We start from the raw sequence: 19,801 nt of genomic DNA, 5'->3' as shown, positions 1-19,801 counted from the left end.
CGTTTTTATTGTTTAATATCTTGTCCATACATTCAATAAGAAAGCTTGATGCGAATGAAAACATGGTTGGATCGCTATTTTTCGGGCACTCTCTAACACAGAGAAGGACCTCTTGAAGCACATCTTCCAAAAGTAAGTTACACTTAATTTTATTTATCTGTATTTATTTTTATGAAATGTTTATTTTTTAGTACAAAATACAGGTTACTTATACAAGTCTTAAACATACTTATATAAACCTTAAACATACAAAATATACCACTGAAGAAACTTACGAACAAATTCAACTTACGAACGAATGTCCGGAACCTGGATCTCGTTCGTAAGTAGGGCAACATCTGTATTTATCTTTACCGCCACACTGAGGCCTGTTCAAATATCAAATTTTACTGGACAATGATTTTACTGGAATTCCTTGACAATAATGGATATTATTGACACCTTTTTTGAACACCATAAACATAATTAAAGTACATCAGTTTATAAAAAAAAAAAAAAACTTTGATATTTGGGGATAAACAGATGTGCAATTCATATGAAGATTCAAAATAATAACAAAAGAAGCTCATCATTTTTCAAATGTTTTTTGGACCAAATTTTTGTTTTATTAGGATTGTTAAAGGTATGTTTTGCTGGTCAGTCCACACTGCGTGTCAAATGGTGATACTGTTTTTGAAATGCTGGCTTTTCAACTGTATTGAAAAAGTGGCATTCTGTTTGCAGTGCAACTAACAACGCTGTCTGTGTGATGGTGTTTGCTAATGTTTTCCAACTGCATCAATCCCCATTGACACAATCTCAGAGTTGTGTTAAAAAATGTATACATTTGGTATATTTTGATATAGTAGTAATACATGAAGTCTATATATTAACATTGTAGAATGTTTTAACACCGTATTATTATATTTTTTTTAAACACTCCCCAGTAACACAAAACACAAAATGGGTAACTTTGAAGGACTCTTCAAATAATGCTCCCCACTTCAAAATAAAACATTTGATAGGATTATGATTTTTTTGTACTTGCCTTGGCTTCCTTGGATGTCTTGACCAGGTTGACAAACATTTGTCCCACCTCTTTGTCAAAGACCCTTCCCCGATTCCACTCAAGGATTAATGGGTTGTCTTTACCTTTGAACACCTGGAAAAAAAAGGAAAATGTTTCTTGGAGTACACAAACCACATTAATTGATGTTAAAGGTAGCTCAGTAGGTAGAGCGATCGTTTTAGGATTAAGGGATCCCAGTTCGAATCCCGGCTTGTCCGTGTTACATGCCGAAGTGTCCTTGGGTAAGACACTGAACCCCCAATAAGCAGGTTAGCGCCTTACATGGCTGCACAGATCACGGCCGCTATTGGGAAATGTGAAGCACAATGTAAAGCGCTTTGGGAAGTCATTGACTTGAAAAGCGCTATATAAATGCAGATCATTTCACATTTCATTTCACCTACCTTTGCATGAATAACCCAGTAGTTTTCCGGTTTAAATGACTGGATTTTGTCATGACGCTCCACACAGAAACCAAGTGTTGGAGTCTGGCATGGTCCAAATGATATTAAAGATGAGTCCAGATTCCCATATTTTCCTTGGAAATATTTGGTTTGAAACCTAAAAATAAATTGAGCTGTCAAAATATCAGCAATAAAATGGAACAGTCCAAAAAACAAAAAACAAGTTTGATCTAATGTAACGATATTGGTTCTGTTGAAAACGATGTACCTAGTGAAAGCGCAGCCAATGCGCAAGTCCAATTCCTGCCGTGCATCGACTGAAAGGGCTTCGTTGCGGTTAGGTTCTCCAAGGTGATTCATGGCTTTCCAGATATCAGCGTCTGTAATGGAGCTGAATTTGGCACGGTAAACCGTTTGCTCCCGGACGACACTCTTCATTACCGGTTGCACAGCATCTAGAACCTTGAGAAGATATTTTCAAAACTTTAAGTAAGAAAAACACACATTAAAAAACCTAAAATGACTAAGTGGCTATGTTTTAAGCCCTGATCTTGATCTTAAACAAACACTTTAAGAGCTAACACATGATAATAGACTTTAGAGAAATTCAAGATGAGATGATATGTTAAATAATTGGTAAGGTGTTTTAGACAAAAAGGTTAAATTGAGTGATAAACTAAGTTGTAGCGTTTATTTCCAATTGTGTCTGTGTATTCTTAGTTGTACAATTTAAATGATATATTTAGGAGACAGGTGCAATTTGGGTCAATTTCGGCCTCGTAAAGAATATTGTATCTTTATTGTGACTCCCAGGGTGTTACTAAAACTAATTGTGGTATAATTTCAATAATGGAGCCACAAACCTAAGACATATTATTTAAAACTATGACAAATGGAGGCTTATGGCTTGATCAGGTTTTTTTTTCCATTGTTTGATCAGGGTATTAGCTTTTTGATAGGGCCATGGATCAGTTAGTGTTGGGGTCACCATTATCTTGCCTAATGGTTACCATTTCTAAAGACAACTCACCAAGTGATGGGACATTGTCATGTTCTATCACTATTATAGAATGGATCATTTCAAACATGACCACATATAGTATAAATTATATATATATATATATATATATATATATATACATCTCATCTCATCTCATTAGCTGCACCGCTTATCCTCAGTAGGGTCGCGAGGGTGCTGGAGCCCATCCCAGCAATCATGGGGCAGTGGGCAGGGGACACCCTCAACTGATTGCCGGCCAATCGCAGGGCACACAGGGACAGACAACTCGCTCGCTCATTCATTCACACCTAGGGACAATTTGGACCGGCCAATCCACCTGAAATGCATGTCTTTGGAATGTGGGAGGAAACCGGAGTGCCCGGAGGAAACCCACGCAAGCACGGGGAGAACATACATACTCCGCACAGGAAGTCCGGTAGATGGATTTGAACCCACACAGGAGGTTCCCAAGACCTTAGAACTGTGCCGCACAAGCGCTAACCACTGCGCCGCCGTGCTGCCCTATATATTTGCAAGTTAATTTAAATTAATTTGTGTGTACCAAACGAAGTAATTTGGAGGCAAAAAAAAGCTATTGTATCAGAGATCAGTGGTGCTCTAGATATAGTTCTATTTTATCCATTTCAACCAAAGTTGTACAGGACATGCATACGAATAACCTACTCCACTTGTCGGTTGAAAATAGTTTGTGTAATATAGTGTAACAATCTGTGAAGCCCTTTGAGACTCTTCGTGATTTAGGGCTATACAAATAAAAATGACTTGACTTGACTTGACTTGACTCATAGAATCATAGTTACTTCGTTTTTGATGTACAAACCATAATTCATTGTGATATAAAATGAGAACCCCGCGACCCTAATGAGGATAAGCGGTATGACTAATGAGATGAGATGAGATAAAATGAGAATACATTTCAAACAAAAATTCCAGTTTTGTTCATCTCCTCATAGACTCTATACATGGAATGGTATTTTCAAAGTAGAATTGTTGCCATAGAAGTACTGCATCTGGCACCCATTTACTACAAGCCACGGGGTCGCAATGTAGGCGGATTATAACTTCATAAATTAAAATTGTTCGATAAGGATTTTCTTATTGATATTTATATTCAATAACTTGTAGCTTGTCCTTTAAAAATATGGAAATTACATTGTTCTGTGTTTTTTTTGGGGTTACACCAGCAGCGATGCGGAGTCTAACATGTAATTCATCAAAGTTCATTTTTAAACAGCTTTGCCTAAAAAGGGGGTCAGCAACGAGCAGCCCTGGAGCCGCATGCAGGTCTTTGGCGCTTCTTAGTGGATTCCTTGTGCTTTTTCAAATATGTTTGATAATGGAAAATTATATGGTTTCTGCAGGACAAACATAACACAAGAAATCTTTGCTTTCCAATACATAAAATTTGATCTGCAACCTCAGTGGAACTGTTTCAATCTAGGATTAAATCATACTTCTATTCTATAGCATATGAATAACCTATATTTTATGTTGTCAATTTATGTGTATTACTTGTTATTGCAACATTCATTGCAGCCTGGTCATCCTGGAAGGGGGCTTACCTCATGTGCGGTCCATTCTCAAGGTTTCTTCATTTTCCTCATGTTGAGGTTTTTGAGTTATCCCTTGCCCTCATGTAGGTTTTAGATCAGGGGATGGTGTAATATTTGGTCTGTGGTTTGCAATAATCTGTGGTCTGTGCAGCCCTTTGAGACTCTTTGTGATTAAGGGCTATACAAATAAACATGACTTGACTTGACCTAAATATAGGTGTATACAGTATATCTATACACAGTATATAATGCCTTTCTTATAATGTTTCTAAAAAGCTTTACATTTTGTGCAACACTAAACATATGTTTTTTTGTCCAATATTGATCTTTTAACATTTAGGGACGCCAACCCTTGGCCTAGCACTGTGAAATCATTAAATCAGATACGGTGCTTTGAAATAATCTGCCAAAATTTGCATAATTACCAATTAATAAAGCAAAAGGGTCATTTTAAATGGTCTGCATTTATTTAGCGCTTTTCAAGTCAATAAAGACCTCCCAAAGGGCTTTATAATCAGCTTCACACTCACTAATTAACACACCGATAGTCAGAGGCAGCCATGCAAGGTGGCTACCTGCCTATTGGGGGCATTAGGGGTTCAGTGTCTTGCCCAAGAACCATTTTCGCGCGGAAGAGCCGAGAACCGAACCTGAGAACTCTTAAGACGAGTGCTCTACTTCCTGGGCTACTGCCGCCTCCACTTACCCCTACACAATTCAACCCTTACACAATCTAAGCCTTTTTCAACCACAGCGAGTATGTCACAAATTAATTTATTGTCTCCCTATGTGTTAGAACATTGGTAAAAGTTAACCCACCAACTAGGGTCTAATGATGACATTTTGAGAGCGTCATTTCTATATGCACAGTAAAAGAACACGCGGAAAGAAATGCAATGTCACAAATAATGGCGTAGAAGATCTTCTTACCTCAAAACAGATGTTTTCCCCTTCTTTATCACAGTCCAACCATAAAACCAGGTAGTCACAGCCTCTAGCTTCAACCTAAAAACAACAAGATATAGAGACATAAGAGAAAGCACAATTCTGAATATCTACTTAGGAGCACCTCAGACATATGTGATATACAGTATAGAAAATTGATAGATATTCTACGTACTTGGAGGAACTTCACCATGTTGAGTTTGGGGTTCGCCTCCTTCTTTTCAGTCGGAGCTTTGCTGAAAAGTTCTGCAGGGTCAACCTTATCCCAGTTATTGTACTTAGCTAGGGCGAAAACAAAGTTTGTTTTCAGTAGGATATATTTTTTTAATCCAGATGATCATTCGTGTGACTTTCTACATTTTTCGTACTGTAACTTAATATTGTACATTGATGGCAAACATATAACGTGATTCCAGGATATTCAAGCCTAAATGGGCAAAGGGTTGGTAGGAAGTTCAAAGAAATATACTATTGAACTGTGTAAACAGGGCAATGGCTCATTTAAAACAACTTTACGTTGGTGATCTACTTCAGTTCTTTTTTGTACCCCCACCTCTCCTGGCCAAAGCGAGGAGAAAAACTATATATGTTGAGCAAAAAAATATCGGATCGATAATTAACAGATAGGGGAAATAAATGCTAATTTGTCATTTAGGGCTATGCTGAAATATTCAACCTGCCAACCTTATTTGTAAGAAAAATTCCAAATCCTTTTGTTCGTTTTTCCAATATTTTGATTTTGGAACCAAGTAGTAGGACCACTTGGTTAGCCCTCGCCTCTAACCCATACTCAAACCCTAAACTTAACCCTAACTCCTTGCCCCTAACTCTTACTCCTAACCCTGAGGTTGGCAACACAAAATGTTGAAAGAGCCATATTGGATAAAACATTCAATGAAGCAGAAATGTTTTAGGAGGATTTTTATTTATCTGTCAGCATCATCATGTGTTTTGGAGTAAATAATTTACACAACTTATGTTTAAGGAAAAAATGTGTGGTTTTAGGTTGTTGTTTTTTAAAGTAGACCTCTCTCCAATATAGCGGGGACGGGTCAAAGGACATTTTATTTATTTATGATATGATTATCAATGACAATTGACTGCTAATGTTGACATTAGTATAATCCATTTATTATTCATATTATAAATTTATATTTTTTTGTCAAATTAATACGATACAAAGTGATTTATACTCACCATTGAAATCCAGACTCATTACATGTCCACAAACAGAAGTCATTTTGTAATGTACCGTTTGTGCTTTAAAAGTGCCAGTGAATTCATGCACAAAGCATGATGCGTTGAGCCCCTTCCGGCTTGTACAATTGCCTGGAAATAGAAAAAAAAAAGAAGGCAGAAGATGATTTAAAGAAAGAACATGTAATTTTTGTACAATGATTACTTTTCACATTTAAAAGGTTGCAAAAGTCAAGTTTTTGAACCTTTACTCATCAGAACCCATCAGTATTTCTAAATTGTTAAATGGATAAAAAAAAATCTACACAAATTGAAATGTATTGCTTTTTCTTTTTTCTCTTGTATGATAAGTCCAAATTTATATGATCTATAATATCTTACATATTTGCAGATGTATAGCATGCATCTCTATGATTTTTTTATTATTATCTAGTTAATTGACACTTGTAATTTTTCTGTTGTTCTATATCTTAATAATATTTTAATGTTCGACACTTTCGTCTATCTCTCCAAAACTTCAATATTTGAATAAATAGGACGAAAATTACAAATCCGATACATTTATTAATCGAAAAAAATAATCAACCGATTCATCTATTATAAAATTACATGTTAGTTGCAGCCCTATATTATTATGTATAATAAATAAATATTATATACTCAGAAATTACTCATCTAAACTCGCTTACCACTTTGACCTGCTGCCCTCTGATAGACAGGTCCCTTAAAACAAAGACCAACAGGGCCATCACCACCCTACCCTAAACAAGCGAACAAAACAAAAAAATTATATTTTGCCTATGTATAGAAAAATCGGTATTAATATGTTATTTCTCTAAAGTGGGATTTGGTTACGAAAACTTTTCCCAAGCTTTAAACATTTAAAAAGGAACACTGTGCAGGCTAGGCTATCGTAAAGAAATGGAAATGACACAGCACAAGTTAAAATCTACCAAGACCTGACCATCCCTCTTAACTTTCACCTCAAACGAGGAGGCAAGAAGCCATGCTCATTCTGGATGAACTGCAGAAAACCACAGCTTAGGTAGGCGCAATCTGTCCATCGGACAATTATCAGTCAAACACTGCATAAATCTGGCCCTAATGGAAGATTGGCAAGATCAAAGTCTACTCTGAAAGATATCCATATACAGTCTTGTTTAAAGTTTTCCATAAGCCACCTGGAAAACAAATTAATGTAGAATAAGGTGCTCAGGTAAGATAAAACCAAAATTGAAATTTCTGTCCACAATTCCAAACAATATATTTGGTGTGAAAGCAGCACAGCTCGTCAACATGAAAACACCGTCCCAACTGTCAAACGTGGCAGTGGCAGACAGTTTTTGGCCTGCTTTTCTTGGGAAGATGATTGAAGCCCTGTTTGGAAACTTGTTGGCGTCTCTAAAAAAAACCTGAGACCGAATGGAGATTCATCTTCAAATAGCACAATTATCAAAGCACAGAGCCAAATCTACTGCAGAAAGTTTCACAGCTAAATATATCCAGGTGTTACAAAGGCCAAGTCAAAGTCGAGAACTGAATCCAATCGAGAATATATGGGCAAAAATGAAGACTGCTCTTCACAAACATTCTATCCAACCTTACTGGGCTCATACTTTGATTAAATAAGAATGGGTAAACATTTTAGTCTATTGATTTGCAAAACTTAAGAGACACACCCCAAAGCGAGTTGCAGATTTAATTGCAACAAAAGTATAAATACAATAGAGCTAAACATTATTGCAACCCCATTTTTCAGGTTTTTATTCGTTAAACAAATATAAAACATCGTATAATTGTCGTTCAACTTCACAATTGTGTCACACTTGTTGATTCTAGACTTCAATTTTACATTCCTTATCTTTGAACAGGGGCAAATACTTTCGCAAGGCACTGTATATTCCTGAAACGCTACACTTGTAATAAATAAAGAAAAAACATTTAGAATATTAACTATATCTGGCTTAATGATGATAAACCAAAGCGTTTTGAATCATCAAATACACAGTGCTCTCTGTTGTTAAGATACATCCTCTGTGAATAAAATCATTCCCTCAAGGTTGAATATCAATTGACGAGGGATATGTGAATATGAGAGACGTCCGCTCACCATCATTTGAGTTTTTAGAATGAATTTAATTTGCACACATGTGCAGACTCACAAACACGTGCACACAGACGCACACACATACTAAATAAAAAGGGCAACAATGAGAACGGATGGCAAAAGTCCAGCCGTAGTAAGTCCAAAGACAAACAATAATCTGAAACGGAAGATACAGGAAATTGTATCAACATCAAAAACTTGAAATCTTGGTTATCGCATCCAAGTCTTTCCCTTGAAATCAGAAATGGAAAGGATTCAGGTAAGTGGCATTTCCATCATTGATAAATGTATACATCCATCACTCATAGTGCAAGGGTAACGATGAGCCTTAGGAAATACCAAGAATGTATCTCCAAATTAAACTTAACTCAGACTATATGTAATAATAAACTGGTAGTTTCAAAATATGTAATATCCTTTGACATGTAAAGATCAGATAAGGTATATAATTACCTGTGTAGCAAATTAGATAAAAAAGGATTCATGTTGAAGATTATTGCAGTATTTCTACCAAATCCGAATGAGAAATTCAAATGCATGTGGATAATGTGAACAAGTTCCCAAAAGTTTAATATGCGCATTGCCTGAAACACGGCATACGTCAAGTTTGTAATCCAGCTCCTGCCATACATACTGAAATATTTCTTGGGTAACAGTGTCTTCTTTCTTCGAGTAACAGGTTTTCTTTCTATATACAAATTATCTGCTTGTGAGTTGGTACAGGGTAGGACATACACCTATTATACACCCTGTATAAATCTAACTATTTTTATTCTGTCTGTCCAGCCTCTGCGTATAGTTTTGCTATGCCTGCTGGGAGCTCACTGGTGCCAAGCTCTACCACTGCAGGGTCAATGTATAGATGAATCAATCTGTGCATACAGCTTGCAAGACTACAACCAGTTGGTCAATATGCCTAGCCACATCAATGAGCGCAGTATTGCCCCCTGGAATTATATGCAAGTACCATCTTTTTATAAAGAGTTAATTCCTAATTAACCACATTGTCAGCTATACGGCTGCAAAACTGAGTATGGCATGAAATCTCAATTGACATTTGTTGACGACTTTGCTAAAGATACATCTTTCTGTTCTTATTCTGCTTACGATGCATAGAGAAAACATTGACCTGAACCGCGTACCTCAAGTGATTCATGAAGCCAGCTGCCACACAAGCCACTCATGTAGAGGACTCGACAACTCTTTTGGTCTTGAGACCATACCTATAGCCCTGAGGATGCCCGTCCTCAAGAAGAATCCTAGCTGTTTTCCAACGGGGAGCTACTCATTGGAGTTTGAAAGAGTCACCATAGCTTGTATATGTGCTATTTCCAGGGATGGCTAAGTGGAAATGGTGTAAACGGCAACTGCCATCTCATGATATTGTAAATTGTGATGCATGTTTAGATTTTCTAATACAAAATAAAATATTTCATTATTTTCCCCACTCTTGAGACAGTGCCAGCTTTTTTTGTCATTCATTCCAATAAAAAAGCTGAACTCAGATATTGTTTGAACATGTCAACCACTTGAAAGTCTTATTTCATTCATTGTTAATTATAGAAAAATGACTGTGACAAGAATTACTCGTATGTGTGTGTACATTTGCACTTTAAATGGTTAATTTTCTTGCATTCTGATTAAAATACAACAATTTAAAAAACTGCAATATTTGCTTTGGTTGTTTTTTAATATAAATAATTTTGCAAATATATCACCTTGTCTATTTTTGATGCACCTAACCTCACGAGACAGGGATTTGTCTGCTCCCCTTAATATCATAAAGTTTATGAGAGTAGCATACTTGTGAGGTCCTTTCTCGGGTTTCTCTTTTTTCCTCGCGCTGAGGTTTTTGAGTTGTTCCTTGCCCACATGCAGGTTTAGGATCAGGTAATTGTGCAATTTTGTAATTGTAATCCTGTGCAGTCCTTAGAGACATTTTGTGATTAAGGGCTATATAAATAAATGTGACTTGCCTTGACTTATAGATATACATTTAGGCACAAATACAGCAGTACCTCTTGATAAGAGCATCTCCAAACCCAAGAATTGAAGTATTTTTGGAACCAAAATCGAAGAAGAATCCGGTTCACACTTTATATATAGGCGACATTAGCTCAATACTGTTTTTTTGCACACATTTTCTTACCTTATTTATGCATGCACTTGTGGTGGAGCTCAAATTTCGTTATGCTTGTATAATGACAATAAAGGCATTCAATTCAATAAAGAAATTATGTTATGCTCATGCCGGAATAAGGAATGCTGAACCAGATATTCATATTTTAAAATAAACTGTATTTTGCGAATGTTGTAGTACAACACAAATTTTACAAAACCATTGAAGAACTCATACTATAAATATAATTTGACTACAAAACGGAAAAAAAAAGAAATCAATCAACATACTTCTTCTTGGCTTAATGTTTCACAAAACACTTAAATGTTGAAAAAAGCCCATTTTTGTGTTCAGTTAAAATTGAAACCATTATAGCATTTCCCATACCATAAGGATATACTGGTGGGCCAACAGGGTTTAATTGGTCCTACCTGATTTTCATAAACTTGTATAATCAAAAATTATAATATTTTTAAATATGTATAAAGGTGAAGTAAAAAAATAACTCCTAGATTTCTCATTAGATGAATGATCGTAAACGGCATAGTGTGTATTTGTGCTAGTGTAACGGGTGTAATAATAACTTTTATTTTATTGAAATTCCTGCTAAAATATGTGTATAGTTTTTGGTAAATGTCCTGCAATGCTGAGTCCAACAGTGCCATCTGCTGGTATGGGGTGGGGTTTGGTTTTGGCTTCTAACATGTGACCAGGAGGCGGGGTTTTGTCAGTTTAACCAGAGTACTACAAAGGTAAGACATATCTTTTGGTGCTCCACAAAATAAGTTAATTTTAAACTTTATAACCCCAGCTGACAAATCTCTCACCATGCATAGTAATGTGATTGATATTGTCAAGCTGTTTAGGTTTATTTTCGTTTTGTTTCTGTTTTACTAAATCTTAATTCCCCTTGTAGAGATCAAAGAGATCAGACCCAGCAGAAAAAGCTAATGTTGTGACTCATCCATTTGCAGGTAAATTGTATCCATTTTTATACTCATTATTGTTTTTATTCCTATTTTTTCATATACATTAAAAAAGGATGATGTTGGTTAAAATTCAGAGTAAAGAAAAACATGTTGAATTCATTGTAAACGTTAAAAATCCACTATACGATCTCTTGTTAAAAGTATCTTGTTAAAATGCAAAGATTTATAAATGTATTGTGATATTCTAAAATGTATTTTCTGTAAAGTGAAAAGACAGCTCTTTGATATGCTTTGTTGTCAGTTTAACCAGAGTACTACAAAGAGATCAAAGAGATCAGACCCAGCAGAAAAAGCTAATGTTGTGACTCATCCATTTGCAGAAACTGTAATAATAAAAACCTCATCATCCAGTCCCGCGTGAATGTGGATCTTTGGTGGGACACGTACAACGCGGTTACATTGGTGCCGTGACCCGTGACTTCTATCAAGCTCTCCGAACCGAGGACTGTCCTACCTGCCACATCATTTCATAAAGCCATCAGCTCACAGTATTTAAAACTGCTATACAGTGACGTGTTACGCAGGCGATTTTGACTTATTTACATCTTTGAAACATGTTTACTCAGAGCACAAGTGACGTTTCTGAGGGTGTAGCTGATCAGATGACAAATATTATTCAGGAGATAGGACATAAATTGGCTGATAGCATATTCACAAATATACAGTCACGTAATATAGTAGCACCTAACGCTGCTGCCACACAAGATGAAGCAAACAGATTGAGTCAGGTGGTAACGCAGAGAAAGGTTAAGGAACCGCCGTCATTTATTGGGGATGGCTCAGACTCAATAACAATACATGAGTGGGAAGATCTAATGAGGACATTTATAAAAAGGAGTGATGTGAGACTTGAAGAGCAAGCAGAGGAAATCCTTATACATTTGAGAGGAAAAGCTAAAGATGTAGTTAGGTTTAGGATTAGAAACAGTAATATAGACGTCTATACCCGCCCTGACATGATTTATAGTCTTCTCAGGAAATACTTTAGCTGTACCAAGTACTCTGCTGTCCCTTTAGCTGACTTTTATTCAACTTTGCCCAAAGACCAGGAAGACCCCTATGACTACTGGCTGAGACTAAACAGAGCAGCTGACCTTGCCTCTGAGTGCTTGAGTGAGCAGGGCAAAACATTTGACAACCCTGAAATAGAGGTTACTCGCATGTTTATTCGGAACTGCCCATGCAAGGAACTGGCACTCACTTACAGATCAAAAACCATCGAAAAGTGGTCAGCATGTGAGGTACTAGAGGTGCTGAATGAATACCACGCTGAGAAGAGCTACAAAGCAGATTCCCTACAACAACCTGCGAATAGAGCGGAAATTGCCGTACACAAAGCTGAGGTGAACCATGGTCCAACCCTCGTGCACGAGCCACCTCAGACTTCGAGCCCACAGTATGTCTCTCTAACGGACGTTATTAGTATGTTGGAGAAAGTTCTGATACGTGTTACTTCGAACCAGTTTCAAGAGAGAGGGGGAGCTCCAACCAGGCGACCTGGAGCCAGAATAAATGGTTTCACTGCCAAGCCATGTATCATTTGCAAAGAAGTCGAACACAGTGCTCTCTCTCATTGCCGAGACAAAAACCTTTGCTTTCACTGCCATGCCCCAGGGCATTCTCGACGTGATTGTCCAGTGACGAAAGTTGTCCCGCTGCCTCAGGGAAACTAACTGATCTGCGCTTAGGGGAGAACAGTGCAGATCAACTGAGTAAACCTCCCACCACTAATGTGAAGCCTGACATGCAAGACAATAAATCAATTTATGAGTTGTATAGCAACAAGATACCTCCATCGAAGAAGCTGATCTTTCAGGGGTTTCAGAGAATAGCGGAGACTGACGAACTGTTTTACACACCTGTACTTGTGCAAGAAGGCCCCACTTTCAGAGCGCTGTTGGACAGCGGGTCGATGGCTTGTACAGTAAGTGAGGACACGGCTAAGTCCCTCCTGCAGCAATTCCCTGATATGATGAGTTACACGGCCGATGATTATGTCATTGTAGGCTGCGGTGGACACCAAGTTTCTCCCAGAGATATGTACGACATTCACGTCACAGTTTACGGGTGCCAAATGATAATACCAGTAATGGTTGTGCCAGGCCAGACCGAACAGATGATCCTTGGCAGCAATGCCATCAAATATATTTTGACTCAATTGAAAAGTACTGATGGCTACTGGAGATTAGTTTCCACTCCTGACAACGGTCTGTCCGATAACCACAGTCAATTCCTGTCAATGCTTTCTAACACAGAGAGATGGAGAGGTGACTGCATTCCAGACAAAGTAGGGACAGTAAAAATCAAGAGTTGCGTGACGCTGAATCCACGGACCGAGTACATTATTTGGGGCAAGTTATCTGAGTTGGCCGGGACGTCTGTGGGCAGCACAGTGGTCGTTGAGCCAACCCAATCAAAGGCTGCGCCCAGACAAGTCCTTGTCGGACGAGTTGTTACTCCACTCTGGGGAGATGGATGGGTGCCTGTTAAAGTCTTTAATCCCACGGACAGAGTTGTGGTGCTGAGAAGAAACAGGAAAATTGCAGATGTGTCTCCTTGTATCGCAGCGGAAGACCTGCCCAATGCAGAGGAGGTCAAGTGCAACGTGCAGAGTGTACAGAGCAAAGAGGTCCGACCCAGGTCAGAAGAGGACATGATGCGTGCATTGGAAGCTCTGGGACTGCAAGACATTGACCTGAAGTCATGTGAGGTTTCGCTGCAGTGTAAAGACAAGCTCCTTCATATCATCGAACAATTCGAGTCAATCTTTTCTCGCCATAAGATGGACTGTGGAGAGGCCAAAGAGTTTGTACATCGTATCCACCTTGTTGATGATAAGCCGTTCCGTCTACCCTACAGACGTATACCACCAAGTCAGTATGAAAAACTGAGGACGACTCTGAACGAGATGGAAGAGAAAGGAATTATTCAGAAGTCGACTAGCGACTATGCATCTGCGCTTGTTCTCATATGGAAGCGGAATGGAGAACTAAGGGTATGTACTGATTTCAGAAGGCTTAATGCAAGAACCATAAAGGATGCCTACCCACTACCGCATCAAGCTGATGCTTTGGCCGCACTTGGGGGAAATGCCTTTTTCTCCACAATGGATCTGACGTCAGGCTACTACAATGTCCCCTTGCACCCTGACGACAAAAAGTACACGGCATTCTCCTCACCATTCGGCCTTCACGAGTACAACCGGCTCCCTCAGGGACTTTGCAACAGCCCAGCAACATTTATGAGGATGATGATGTCAATATTTGGTGATCAGAATTTCATGAGCCTATTATGTTACCTCGACGATCTGATGGTGTTTGCCCCCACAGAGGAAGTTGCACTCCAACGCCTGCAGATGGTGTTTACTCGCCTTAAGGAACACAACCTCAAGCTCGCACCCAAAAAGTGTTTTTTCCTCAGACGGACTGTGAAATTTCTTGGGCATGTCATCAGTGAGGATGGAATTCGGACTGACCCCGAGAAAGTGAGAGCGATAAATGACGTACAAGTCACTGATCTAATGGAGTCGGATGGCAAGACGCCATGCCCTAGTAAAATCAGATCTTTTCTAGGCATGGTGATGTATTTCCAAAGCTTCATTGAAGCATGTTCTGCGAAGGCAAAACCTCTGTTCAGGCTCACATCTGAATCTGGTGACAAGCATAAGCGCAAGAGAGCCCGCAAGAAAGGTCAAGTGAAGCTGACGCCTGCAGATTGGTCCGATGCATGCCAGAACGCCTTTGAAACACTGAAGCACGACCTTGTGACAGGTGTCACTCTGGCCCACCCAGATTTTGATGCGCCGTTTATTCTGGCTGTCGACGCATCCTTTGATGGGATTGGAGCAGTCCTGTCACAGCTGCCACCTGGTGGAAAAGTAGCCAGACCAGTCGCCTTTGCAAGTAAGACGCTCTCTCGCTCCCAGCTCAACTACCCTGCACACAGGCTCGAATTTCTTGCCTTGAAATGGGCGGTATGTGATAAATTCAGCCATTGGTTGAAAGGAAGACACTTTACCACGTGGACCGACAATAACCCACTTACATACATTTTGACCAAACCAAGACTTGATGCGTGTGAACAGCGGTGGGTAGCGAAGCTAGCTGCATACAATTTTGACCTGAAGTACATTCCTGGACCAAAGAACATCGTAGCCGACGCTCTGAGCCGTGAGCCATTTGTACGGTCATGTGTGGGTCATCGCCTTGTTACCGAGCCCTATACTTCGCTCTTGGACCAAGTCAACAGGGTGAACAACAGTACTGTGCAAGAGGTGTTCAGAGTATCCAACAATTGTCACGCTGTTGTAGACGAGAGTGCTGGGACATCAGACGAGTCAGTAAAAAGGGCTAATCCATCAGGCTCCAATGGTTCTGTGACATCAGAAGAGGTTGCTGCTGTCTTCAGTGCTCAGTCCACTGGTGGCGTGGGTCAAGTGATGGGAACAGACGCCAACTTCAATCTTCTGCAGAAGGGAGATCAGTCAACGGCACTCCCACAGAGTCAGCTTGTTGGTTTACAAGAACAGGACAACACAATAAGCAGGACCATGTACTTTGTGCATAGACACAAGAGACCTACCAGGCGTGAGAGAGCTGTCGAGTCGCCTAGTGTGATGAAACTACTGAAGCATTGGAGCAGACTCACCATACAGAATGGCATGCTCTACAAAATAAGGAAAGACCCTCACATGGCCAAGAAAATCTTCCAGTTTGTGGTGCCTGATTCATTGAAACAGAAAGTCCTTCAAGGTTTACATGACTCAGCAGGTCACCAAGGCCAGAACCGTACTTTGTCTCTGGTGCGGCAACGATTCTTCTGGAATGGCATGGAACGTGATGTTGTGAATTATGTCAAATCCTGTCAGCGCTGTGTAGTAGGGAAAACACCGGAACCACACAACCGTGCACCACTCAAGAACATAGTCACCTCTGAGCCTATGGAGTTGGTCTGTATAGACTTTTGGACTGCTGAGCAAGAGAACAAGTCTGTAGATGTCCTGGTCGTAACTGATCATTTCTCCAAGATGGCGCACGCCTTCCCTTGCAGAAATCAAACCGCCAAACAAGTTGCTCGCCGTCTGTGGCAGGATTTCTTCCTTGTCTATGGTTTCCCACGGCGTATCCACTCTGATCAGGGAGCTAATTTTGAGAGCAAACTGATCAAAGAGCTTCTAGAGATGGCAGGGGTGCAGAAATCCCATACCACTCCGTACCACCCCATGGGAAATGGCATCGCAGAACGATTCAACCGAACATTGGGAGATATGATCAGAACCCTTCCCCCTCAGCCCAAAGCAAAGTGGCCACAAATGCTGCGGCAGCTCACATTCTGCTATAACTGCACAGAGCATGAGACAACAGGGTTTGCACCGTTTTACCTAGTGTTTGGTAGGATCCCTCGTCTCCCTGTCGATGTCATGTTTCAACATGCTAATACCAATGATGCTGTTGTCAGCTACTCTGACTTTGTACGCCATCTGAAGAAAGATCTACATGAAGCTGCTCAGATTGTACAGAGGAATACTCTCAGAGAACAGACTCGTCATGCCAAGCTGTACAACCGTAGGGCCAAAGGATCACCTCTCGTCGTGGGAGACCGGGTGTTGATCGCCAACAGAGGTGTCCCGGGGAAACGCAAAGTTGCAGACAAGTGGGAGTCAACCCCGTATGAAGTCATATCAGTCAAGCCTGATCTCAATGTCTACAGAGTCAAGGATTGTCTGACGGGCAAAGAGAAGGTAGTTCACAGGAATTTGCTGCTCTCTGTTAGCTTCTTGCCCTGTGAGGATGATCTGGCCAGCGAATCTGAACACTCAGAGTCTGACGCTGCTATGCATGGAAGTGATGTATGCCCTGATTTACCTGACGCGGTTGAAGACAGTGATGTCCGTACAGTAAACTGGGTGATACAGGCAGGTGAAGAGCAAGTTCATCCAGAGGTAGAGGATAACTCACTAGACAGCAGATCTGATGCCCAGTCCGACTCTTGCAGTGTTGATACATCCAGTCGAGGAAGTCAGCACATCCCCGAACAAGATGTTGACCATACTTCAAGTGACAATACGGAAAGCCCCTCACAGTGCTCTGAAAGCATGATCTCTTTGGGTATGGGTCTCCCAGATGAGACCCCATTGAACACTGACCATCCGGACGCAGACTCCCCTGATACTGACTGTTTAGACTTGACCGTCCCAGACCTTCAAGCTCAGGTTAATTGTGCTCAACCTGACCGTTATGGTCTTAGGGTCCGCCAGTCCATCAGGCCTCCTAGTCGTCTTATTTGTCAGATGAATGACCATGTGGTAGGTGACAATCATCTGTCCGCAATATCTGCAAGTTCCTAGTTTAAGTTCAGTAGAGATGCACTTTCAGTTTGAGTAACAAAGCTTGAGTAAGAAACAAGAATTGTGCCTATGTGAGCACTTACAACTACAGGAACAATGTTTGATATTTCAGAGATGTAACAGGCATCTTTGAGTCTGTGCTTAGTTAGGAGTTTGCTCGCCTCCTTTCTTTTCACACTCCTTTTTGGGAGAGTTTTAGAACTGACATGCACTTCAGTTTGTTCCTTGTAATACTGTACCAGTTTTCGTGTCCTCTTTTTCATCAGTATTTGCCTTTTTGGCATGTGATTTTTTTTCTGTTTAGTGTAGCACTCCCATATTTAGCAGAATTTCAGGGGGGTGTATGTAACGGGTGTAATAATAACTTTTATTTTATTGAAATTCCTGCTAAAATATGTGTATAGTTTTTGGTAAATGTCCTGCAATGCTGAGTCCAACAGTGCCATCTGCTGGTATGGGGTGGGGTTTGGTTTTGGCTTCTAACATGTGACCAGGAGGCGGGGTTTTGTCAGTTTAACCAGAGTACTACAAAGGTAAGACATATCTTTTGGTGCTCCACAAAATAAGTTAATTTTAAACTTTATAACCCCAGCTGACAAATCTCTCACCATGCATAGTAATGTGATTGATATTGTCAAGCTGTTTAGGTTTATTTTCGTTTTGTTTCTGTTTTACTAAATCTTAATTCCCCTTGTAGAGATCAAAGAGATCAGACCCAGCAGAAAAAGCTAATGTTGTGACTCATCCATTTGCAGGTAAATTGTATCCATTTTTATACTCATTATTGTTTTTATTCCTATTTTTTCATATACATTAAAAAAGGATGATGTTGGTTAAAATTCAGAGTAAAGAAAAACATGTTGAATTCATTGTAAACGTTAAAAATCCACTATACGATCTCTTGTTAAAAGTATCTTGTTAAAATGCAAAGATTTATAAATGTATTGTGATATTCTAAAATGTATTTTCTGTAAAGTGAAAAGACAGCTCTTTGATATGCTTTGTTGTCAGTTTAACCAGAGTACTACAAAGAGATCAAAGAGATCAGACCCAGCAGAAAAAGCTAATGTTGTGACTCATCCATTTGCAGAAACTGTAATAATAAAAACCTCATCATCCAGTCCCGCGTGAATGTGGATCTTTGGTGGGACACGTACAACGCGGTTACACTAGTATCTCCAACAGTCTACTTGTCTGGCAACACCACATATTTAAATAAAATCATGAAGAAAATCTCACCCAGCATCGAGCCACAAGCTGCAACTAAAAATGTAAACATGCTGCTGTTCCTGAACAAAAAATTGTACATCCGTTCCCACTGTGGAAACAGATCCGATGAGAGACCTTTGACACTTTATTTGAATTACTGACTTTATTTTCAAAATATTTAGGAATGAAAGGGATTTCAATAGTTTACAAGGGCGCCCATTCATCATAGATCTAGCTTCTTGACTTTGCTCTAAAAATGCACCAGATAGTTTAGTTTGAATTTAAAATGTACACATTTTTTTTTTATCTTGCATGCCCCTGCAAAGCACGTTTACAATCTAGGCTTGTACAGTTTATATTTTTGTTTCACGCCATACACGTTTGACTTTAAAGTAGAAAAATATTCCTAAATACTGACCTTTAGAAATAATTTTGGCAATTGACTGAGCAAGGGACGGTTTTTCCGCTATCATCAAAACGGTCCTCATTTTGCGCTCTCCGACTTTAATAAAAACGAAAACGAAATATTTTAGTGGTTACAAACTACTGTGGTTATTCTTCTTCTTTACCTATAACTTTATAGTGGATTATGTATATGTTGTGTATACTGCCATCTGGAGACGAGTCTGAAATCTTAAAGCGTTTGGTATCCCGTAGGCCAGTTTTTCTCAACCTTTTTAAACCAAAACGCACTTTTTTCATTAAAGACAATCCATCCGAATGTTCACAAGTAATCCCTGTTTTTGTTGCTGTTTTTTAAAACCCTAAAATATTATGTTTCATAAATTTCTCATCATTTGAGATCACTGTGACTCAGGAAGTAATACAGGTTATTCCTTTTGGTTGGTACTTTTGCTATAATC

The 19,801-nt window shown here is 39.4% G+C and overlaps 2 protein-coding genes across 2 annotated transcripts in view; one reads left to right on the top strand and one right to left on the bottom strand.

The window, feature by feature from the left end:
- Window positions 1-19,502, bottom strand: part of top3b (DNA topoisomerase III beta) — a 39,202-nt gene extending 19,700 nt beyond the window's left edge. The window contains exons 1-7 of the mRNA XM_088336230.1: window positions 19,357-19,502; window positions 6,169-6,300; window positions 5,147-5,253; window positions 4,957-5,031; window positions 1,721-1,914; window positions 1,453-1,609; window positions 1,028-1,141 (exon numbers count right to left, since the gene is read on the bottom strand). Of these exons, the coding sequence (XP_088192356.1) occupies window positions 1,028-1,141; window positions 1,453-1,609; window positions 1,721-1,914; window positions 4,957-5,031; window positions 5,147-5,253; window positions 6,169-6,300; window positions 19,357-19,426 (849 nt within the window). The 5' untranslated portion in view covers window positions 19,427-19,502. The remainder of the gene's footprint in view (window positions 1-1,027; window positions 1,142-1,452; window positions 1,610-1,720; window positions 1,915-4,956; window positions 5,032-5,146; window positions 5,254-6,168; window positions 6,301-19,356) is intronic.
- On the top strand, window positions 8,403-9,910 carry LOC148365796 (interleukin-25). The gene is made up of 3 exons (XM_088335100.1): window positions 8,403-8,534; window positions 9,062-9,234; window positions 9,392-9,910. Exons 1-3 carry the CDS (start codon window positions 8,520-8,522, stop codon window positions 9,618-9,620), a joined length of 417 nt encoding a protein of 138 aa, XP_088191226.1. The 5' UTR covers window positions 8,403-8,519; the 3' UTR covers window positions 9,621-9,910.
- Window positions 19,503-19,801: the final 299 nt, after the last annotated feature.

The sequence above is a fragment of the Urocampus carinirostris genome, chromosome 5 (assembly GCF_059441175.1).
Source record: "Urocampus carinirostris isolate Australia breed hairy pipefish chromosome 5, RoL_Ucar_1.0, whole genome shotgun sequence".
NCBI classification, from domain to species: domain Eukaryota; kingdom Metazoa; phylum Chordata; class Actinopteri; order Syngnathiformes; family Syngnathidae; genus Urocampus; species Urocampus carinirostris.
The sequence above is the reverse complement of the archived record's forward strand: the minus strand, read 5'-3'. Positions and strand labels throughout refer to the sequence as shown.